General features: G+C 36.3%; 1 protein-coding gene across 2 annotated transcripts; it reads left to right on the top strand.

Moving 5' to 3' along the window:
- The first annotated feature begins 1,201 nt into the window (after nucleotides 1-1,201).
- LOC127449899 (transcription factor AP-2-delta-like) lies at nucleotides 1,202-8,674 on the top strand. Of its 2 annotated transcripts, none has more exons than XM_051713524.1 (6): nucleotides 1,202-1,326; nucleotides 2,022-2,056; nucleotides 4,043-4,217; nucleotides 7,362-7,552; nucleotides 7,671-7,800; nucleotides 7,991-8,674. In XM_051713524.1, exons 1-6 carry the CDS (start codon nucleotides 1,277-1,279, stop codon nucleotides 8,142-8,144), a joined length of 735 nt encoding a protein of 244 aa, XP_051569484.1. In that variant the 5' UTR covers nucleotides 1,202-1,276; the 3' UTR covers nucleotides 8,145-8,674. The 2 variants fall into 2 exon arrangements, with proteins under 2 accessions (XP_051569484.1, XP_051569485.1); XM_051713525.1 differs by lacking the exon at nucleotides 1,202-1,326 and adding an exon at nucleotides 1,601-1,791 and having other exon boundaries at nucleotides 7,991-8,667.
- Nucleotides 8,675-9,278: the final 604 nt, after the last annotated feature.

The following is a 9,278-nucleotide window of genomic DNA, read 5'->3' as shown; positions in this document are numbered from 1 at the left end:
GCATTGTGGGAAATGTAGTTCCAGTTCACTACAGAGCGCATTCACAGGGATAGCGAGAACATGCAAAACGCGACGGTCCCATTTGAATTGGCACAACGCCTGGAGAACAGTGGATACATTCTGTGCCAGTAAAAAAATTAAACAAGCTTCATTTAAAATAATGCACAGACTGCATACAGTAAAACATGTGCTGGAGTGTTTTAAATTGAATGATGATTACTCTTGCAAATTCTGTAAAACATGATGCATACATACAAAAATATATATTTTATTGATATGGAAAGCTTAATAAATAAATGAATAATTACTGTTTTACAGTTGGGTGGAATTTACATAATAATATACTTCAAAGACCGTGGGGTAAAGATAACGCAGATACAATTGTTAATATTAATTCATAAAAATGAAACGATCTGGCTCCAAACCACTTGATTAATGATTTCCAAAAAATGTCAATGTTTTGTAAAGATGTTAAGGTTTATGAAGGCTATTAGAACCTGTAAAATCGTAAGTATGCCATTATTACATAAGTGGCACCCTTCTCCTCTTTGTATTATTTTATTGTACTCTGGCACCCGTTTATTTATTTATTTTACATTTAAATGAAGATTTCTCTTTGTATTGATTGTTTTTGTATAAATCAATCAATAAATAAAATAAATAAATAAATAAAAACCGGTGGTCCAATAAATATAATGCATCAGTGCCCGCCCACTTTTTCAGCCGCCTATGTTGTGGAAGTATTTTTCCCATTCGCATAAAATCGTTCATAAAAGAGTTGTAAAGCATGAACCAAAACAACCAGCTCTGGGGTAAATCACAACGTTCAAAATATAATTTGAAGCAAAAAAAATAAAATAAAAATAAAATTAGGCTGTTTGAAAATCGGACAAAAAGAGGCAATGAGCTACAATCCCATGAAGCATTGCGAATGACGTCATTGAATATAAAAAATGAGAATATATGAAAAATATATATTTTTTGGGTTGTTGATAAGTATAGAAACATAATTTTTACGTTTATTGCGAAATAAACCAATGTGTATACACACATATGTATATATATATATATAAGTAGTTTGAGTGTGAATGGACACCGACTCGTTTGCGTCATGGGTGTGGGCGATCGCTTCCGGGTTTGTTTGGCGGGCTTTCTGGTCCGCGGTTCTCTGATTGGTGGATCTTTCTCTGCTGCACCATGGGTAATGTAGTTGTTCGCCAAGAACTCCGCTATTAAATACGATTTTTAAACAAAGAAGTTGAACCAACGCGGACAAATGGCTTCAACAAAAGCATATGCAATCGACGAAAAATCTCTGAGCTCACAGTAAGTCTGTCTTTAAAGGTTTATAAGTTATCGTTAAAAATCGATCGGTCTATGAAAAAAATAAATAAATGGGGGGTTTTTACGGTATACTGACGAGGAGACTTTGAATGGATGTCTATGGAGGAGACGCATCATTACGTTGTATAAAGTGCTTTTGTGAGGAAACACCTCATAAATTAATGAATTCCCCGCCTGTCCTATGATCTTCAACATGTTCTACACTAAACATCCTTTTGGCGTTAACTATATGTGGAGTTTACTACGATAGAATTGCTCTTTTATAAGAGGAGACACGGACAATTGTGCGACAGGGAGGTGTCGGTTTACGGCTACACCCATTAATTTGTATGGTATCCGCAAAGGGTGATGTACTGTCGTAACACGCTAGTTGAGTGTGTTGGTAAACACGCCGATGTTGTTGTGATCTATGAAGCAGCCAAAAGTCCCGCGACAACATATGGGAAGGTACTTACGCATTTGTTTTTTACTCAGAAACGAAATAATGGTTAAAATAAATACATTTAAAGGATGAAGTTACATTTTGACGCCAAAGTGCAGATGTGGCTCACCAAGTTTTCTATGGCATTACATTGCCTTTGTATATGAAGCTGCTCTTCTTAGTATTAGATAGATTTAGTGGATTTGAAAAAAGCTGAATAACTAATTCCCTTTCATTATTTTCTGTGACATTACAGCATGTCTCTTGAAACGGGCACAGAGAGCAAAACTGGTAGGTTGTTTGATTCATTCATTTACTTGTTGCACATAAATCTGAATTAATTCTTGTCTCTACATTGAGCATGCATTTACAAAAAAAGTGGGAAATGGCTAGAAAGTATTTTATATAATATACCGTAATTGGATTATTGCAAAAATGTACACATTCTATTAATATTGCTCTTTATTGGGGGTGGGAATCACAAGGTAACTGATGATACTATATTGATATTTAGGTTACGATATTATATCGATATTTAGGTCACGATACGATATTATCATCACGATGTTTAGGTCACGATACGATATTATATTGATGTTTAGGTCACGATACGATATTATATCGATGTTTAGGTTATGATATTATATTGATATTTAGGTCACGATACGATATTATATTGATATTTAGGTAATGATACGAAATTATATTGATATTTAGGTCACGATACGATATTATCATCGCAATATTTAGGTCATGATATGATATTATCATCGCAAGATTTACCGATATTATATCGATAGTTTATGTCACAATATGATATTATATTGATATCTATGTCACGATACGATATTATATTGATATCTATGTCACGATACGATATTATATCGATGTATATAATGTCATGATACGATATTATCATCGCAATATATAGGTCACGATACGATATCATCGCGATATTTAGGTCACGATATGATATCATCGCAAGATTTAATGATATTATATCGATATTTATGTCACAATACGATATATCAATATTTATACGATATTATCATCACGATATTTAGGTCACGATACGCTATTATCATTGCGATATTTAGGTCACGATATGATATTGTCGCAAGATTTAACGATATTATATCGATATTTATGTCACAATACGATATATCAATATTTATACGATATTATCATCACGATATTTAGGTCACGATACGCTATTATCATTGCGATATTTAGGTCACGATATGATATTATCGCAAGATTTATTATATCGATAGTTAATGTCACGATACGATATTATATCGATATATATAATGTCACGATACAATATTATCATCGCGATATTTAGGTCACGATACTATATTATATTGATATTTAAGTCACGATACAGTATTATATCGATATTTATTATATCGATATTTAGGTCACGATACGATATTATCTTCGCAATATTTAGGTCACGATACGATATATCGATATTTAGGTTATGATATATCTATATTTAGGTCCCGAAACGATATTATCATCGTGATATTTAGGTCACGATACAATATTATCTCGCAATATTTAGGTCATGATACGATATTATTGCGTTTCTTTATTTTTGGTGTATTACGATTTCAAAACTACGATATATTGCGATATTTCATTTAATGTTTCTCATTTAGAGAACTGTTACCAAATCACCAAATGCATTGTTAAATTAGTATAAATGTGCCAGTTAACAAAACAAGGCCGGTTTATTTCCTTATATCCATGTACAGTACAATGCAAAGCCATAAGCATATAAGACCGGGTCCTTATTTCTGTGGTTAGGTCAATGTAGCTACTCTTTCTAAAAAATAAATTATAGTATTTATGAAAACAATAGTAGCCTAAACACTTTAAAATCATTATTTATTACAACACAGTTTCAATACACAAAGTATAATAGTTTTCACCTAAAAAGTTAGCAATATGATACTAACATTTTTGTCCAAATACCTCTGTTAATGTTACTACTGTAAAACACATTTTATTAACGGTGGGTGATTGTGTAAAGCATGATAACTGCACCTTCTAAGAGACTAATGTTGATTTCCTAGATCGATTTGGCAAAGAGAAATAATGTTTCCCATCACCATAATGTGAAAAAATTTAAATTATAATATCGATACTTGGCCTGCAAATGTCAATACAATATCGCAAGGAAAAATATCACAATATATCGATATTTCGATATTTTTTCCCACCTCTACTCTTTATCCTTGTGACTTGTTTTTTTTTGTTTTGTTTTCAAAGGGGCTGCTGACTCCCAGGTCAATCCACACTCCAACACAACCTCTGCTACAGACACACAGAACACAAATGCTCCTACAGATACACAGAACAATAACAGCACTACAGACACATGCACCTCCATCTTCAAAGAAGTGGAAAGTATCCTGCCCTTGTCATGTGGACACAAAAAACGAAGGTATAGTTTTCATTCAAATAGATTGTATTGATTATTTCATGGACCGTTTTCATAGATGTTTTTATATCCGTACATTGCGAGTCAATGGGGTCGAAACGTTCAACCTCCCAAAAGTCAGCATAAAAATAATCCATTTCTTCTGAAGCGATGCAATCGGTTTTGGGCAGGAACAGACTAGGAATGTGCAAAACCAGCCATTTTCATAATTGACAAGTCGGGCGGTTGGTGCGCTAAGTCTAGGCCCAAGTGGGTTTGGCGAAATTGCATGCACAAAGTGCTGTTGGGCCGGGTCAAGTGCAATCTAATTCTGAGGTCTATCTAGTTCTCCTGTTATGTCTTAATTCATTCCCTGTCAAGCACCAGCGATATAGACAAAATGCCCATTCGGACAGGATTTCTAAATGACATTTGAGTTACAGTTGACTACCACTCCTGGAGTCGCGAGTTCGAATCCAGGGCATGCTGAGTGACTCCAGCCAGGTCTCCTGAGAAACCAAATTGGCCCGGTTGCTAGGGAGGGTAGAGTCACATGGGGTAACCTCCTCGTGGTCGCTACAATGTGGTTCTTGCTCTCGGTGGGGCGCGTGGTGAGTTGTGCGTATATGCCGAGGAGAATAGCGTGAAGCCTCCACACGCGCTAGGTCTCCACGGTAATGTGCTTAACAAGCCACGTGATAAAATGCACGGATTGACGGTCTCAGATGTGGAGGAAACTGAGATTCGCCCTCCTCCACCCAGATTGAGGCGAGTCACTGCACCACCACGAGGACTTGGAGAGTATTGGGAATTGGGTATTCCAAATTGGGGAGAAAAGGGGAGAAAATCCACAAAAAAAAAGACATTTTTGTCTGTATGCAATGAATTAGAAGAATAGAAATATGGACTTACATTCCTGTGTGCATTAACGGTGTCTTTGTTGAATGTCAGGCATATTTCTATGACTTTTATGTGCATAGAAAATGTGATTCTCTTCAGAATTTGGATGTGCGCTCCGTTAAATTACAGAGAATGTAAGTATTATTAATCATAATCATTTTCATCTACTGACACACATCATGGCTAGGATTAACAGTGATTTTATCGGCACACATTTCTTCCGGTCGATTGATTTTAAAATGTTGAAGTGGTTAAAAAAATCATACCAATTCCAAAAAAAATTCTCTCTCCAGCATCTTCAACCGGCCCGTTTTGCGGTGACTTAAAAATCAGTCCATGATAACAGGTGGAAAAATACCAATACAAATTAGACCATAAATACAATTTTAAATATAAATATAATCATTGAAAAAACAAAACATCACCTATAGATAGTTTAACACAAATCTCATACATTTTGGTTTCATAAAATGCCTACAACTCTGATCGTCGGGGAAATAATTTAATGTTCCACTATAACAGCAGAGTTTGGACATGAACTTTATTACCACCTGCTGGTGGAATCTCCAAACTCCAAATGCAGGAACTGGATTAAGATGATGCGCTGAAAACAGACGTGCTTTTTAAACGGAAAAGCAAACTGCTTTGCGTCACTTCATTAACAAACAATTCACCCACAGTTTGCGTGCATACTAGGGATGGGCATTTTGGTCATTATGACTTCTCAAGTACTCTGACTAATTACTCGTAGAGTATTGAGGGGCAATGACATGTACATAACTGTATATAAAATAACATGTCTGACAAACGTCTATAGCTGCTGCATTGTGTCTTGTTGTTCCAGTGTATCATCTATTCATTATTATAGGCTGTTATAAAATAATCTGTTACAAAATGTACAAAAGATTGCATAATCAATATATAATGCATTATATGTTGTCATTATGTGAAGGTTCACTGTCCAACTCAATGGAAGAATGGTCACAACGCTCGTCTGTCTGTTCTTCCTTCAGGTTACCGTAGTAATCTTAGTAACCAGTTTTATTTAGTGACTGTCTGAACCATCTATTTTCATATCGCTGTTGGCTTAACAGGAGACACCATAATAACCATCGGATGCTCCATTTAGCTGCGCTCTGTCTAGCTGTTTGAAACACTCACCTGCTGTATATGCACTGGTTCAGCACGTTGAGTTCACTGCCACATGCATGGTGCGTGTGTCTCCCCAAGTGTTCGCTCATGTGGGAAAGCCGCAATGCTCGGTGTTGTTGCTGTGATAATTCATGAAGCATTCCATTCAACTCCGAGAGTCGGAATTTCCACCTTTCAACTGGGGAAAGTGCAATGGAATGACACTTTATGTCGGACTTCTAACTTAGAAACTCGTGTGGAAATCTTCAACTCCCATTTCAACAAGATGCAGGTGCGGTGGCGGATTTAGGCATGGGCGACATGGGCAGTTGCCCCCCCCCCCGGTCAACAACTTTGGGGGCGTGTTGAAGCAGGTTTCGCCCAAGGCGCCATACAATGGCTCCCAGGGCAGGGAGGTTTACAGTCAGTGACAAACATTGACTTTTATTGAATAATATCCATTAACAAGTCAAAGTTTGTACATTAAAATGATAATAAAATGTGTTTAGCAAACGTTTTGCTGAGACAGGTGTTCAAAACACGGTTAATTACACTCTCTTTTGATTATCATAACGATAGCATTGCAGCGTCGTATATCAGTTTGGTTGCTATGAGACGTCTCTGACAATCAATGTACCCCTCAAGACCACAACGTAATCAATCTCAAAATTAAAACTAAGCTCCCTCTTTGACACATTTGTGTTTAGTTGTCAGGTAATTGTCACTGAATTTCGAATTAAGTGAAAAGTCACATCGTGCATGATCACAATCGATCATCATTTTCATGATCGATCATTGCTGCCATGTCCGAGTACTCGTGCCCATCCCTAGTACATACAACCACAGATAGCGCAAACACTCCCACCCACACCCACTTGCACTGGCATGAAAATTGCCCTTAGAATTAGCTCTCTCACAAAAATGGCATAAGACAAACTGTTGCCACAAAGTTGCAAGCACAAAAAGCCCTAGAATGTCCTTGTATGGAGTAGCATTATGATTTGTCTTCACTGAGTATCCAAACTCGGGGTGTCCACAATCTTTTGACCGTATATTGTGTATGTTCCTGTGGTATATCTATGCTCATAATGGTGTAAATGTTTAATTTACCATGCGTCGTCTTGTATTTTTATAAAGATATCCTGTGACGGTTGAAGAGGTGAAGCGCAGGGTGGGGCCGCCAGAAAACATGTCTCTCAATTCTCTAGTGGCCTATTTACGGGTGGATAAAACAAAAAATGTCACCCTAAAACAGGATCTCCAGGATGCTGGTATAGACCCAGCACCAAAGACATCAGTCACATCTCTTTGTTCCAGAGTCACCGAGGGTATAGTACACTTCAGCTCAAGTTTGTCTTACTTGCATGTGGATTACTGTTTAGACAGGGATGACGTGTGAATACAGATGTTACACCCGTTGACTCCATGTTTGTCTCTGTGAGGCAGGTGAAGCAGCAGACCTTACTCTAAGCATTGGGAAGCTGGCAGTAAGCACAATTCCTTTTGATGACATCACCATAGTAGCCCTAGATCATCAGTATCCAGATATTTCCATTGGGAGACTCTATGAATTCAGGTAAGATAGCACTGCCTGTCATACTTTAACATTTAGCATTCCTCCATCTATAAAGTTTAATGTGCATTACCCATCTATGGACAGTACCACCAAACCACAATGCCTATACTGCACGTTGTGTTTGTCATACGCTGAAAGTTTTGACTTCGTATTTATGCTCATGGATGCTTCTCTCCTCTTTGTGTAATAGGGAGATGTTGCAGAGTCTAGTGACTGCTGTGAAGGCACACAGTGGAGACTTCGACCTGGCCACCCATGGGATGGGATTCGGGTTGTTAGATGTGTACACCGGCATTCTCATGCAAGTAACTGAAAAAGAAATTGAGAACCGTAAAAAAAAGTAGAAAATAATGATGTTAGTTCACTTTCGTATTGCTTTATTTGGTGTATTTTTTTACGTTTTAGACCCCCTTTATATTAGGTGTCTTTAACTTTTATGTACTTTTAAGCATTTGCAGCAATGTACGTATTATGTACATTAGAGGTAGACCGATAAATCGGTTTTACCGATTAATCGGTGCCGATAGTTGTTTTTTGGAACTAATGGTTATCGGTTAAATCTATGCAGATAGCTGAGGATAGTTTTTTTTTAGTTGTGATTAACAATTACATGGGGATTTGCTGTATCCAAATATTTCATCATAAATTGAAGCAAGGACATTGAAAGAAAAATGCAACTTTATGGAAATGTGCCCTGTCAGCAAATACAGTACATTGTGTTTACAACTTCATATCTTGTGAATAATAATAAACCTCATTGCTCATTAAACCTCATCTGTTGAAATATATAAAAATAAAACCCTCTGGTGAATGTAAGGGCTATAAAAAGCTTAACATGGTAAATACTGCTTAAATATAGAGCATTGTAACGGAGCCAAAAAAAAAAAGTCCCTTTTGTGTTTTGGGCTTGTTAATAATTAAAAGTCACGTTTTCTTATTACTATTGGGATTTTGGTAGAACAATAAACTGCATCTGGGGTTTTACTCATTTTGGACTTTGGACCACTGAAGTTTTAGAGGCGAATTTGCAAAGCAAAATATAATGGACCGAATATTACTGTTGAATAATAAAGATTAATATATATTTAAAAAAAAGTATATATATATATATATATATATATTTTTTTTTTTTTTTTTTACTGCCATAAAAAATGTTTGGAAGGTGAATATTTATTATTACATTTTTAATGAAGAATTTAAAATATATATATTTTTTTAAATTAAAATATTCACAGATTAAATATACACTCACTAAGTACTTTATTAGGAACACCTGTACACCTACTAATTAATGCGTTTATCTAATCAGCCAATGGTGTGTCAGAAGTGCAATGCATAAAGTCATGCAGATACGGGTCAGGAGCTTCAGTTCATGTTCACATCAACCATCAGAATGGGGAAAATGTGATCTCAGTGATTTGGATCGTAGCATGATTGTTGGTGCCAGATGGGCGGGTTTGAGTATTTCTGGGATTTTC

Source organism: Myxocyprinus asiaticus, chromosome 13 (assembly GCF_019703515.2).
Source record: "Myxocyprinus asiaticus isolate MX2 ecotype Aquarium Trade chromosome 13, UBuf_Myxa_2, whole genome shotgun sequence".
NCBI classification, from domain to species: Eukaryota; Metazoa; Chordata; class Actinopteri; order Cypriniformes; family Catostomidae; genus Myxocyprinus; species Myxocyprinus asiaticus.
The sequence above is the reverse complement of the archived record's forward strand: the minus strand, read 5'-3'. Positions and strand labels throughout refer to the sequence as shown.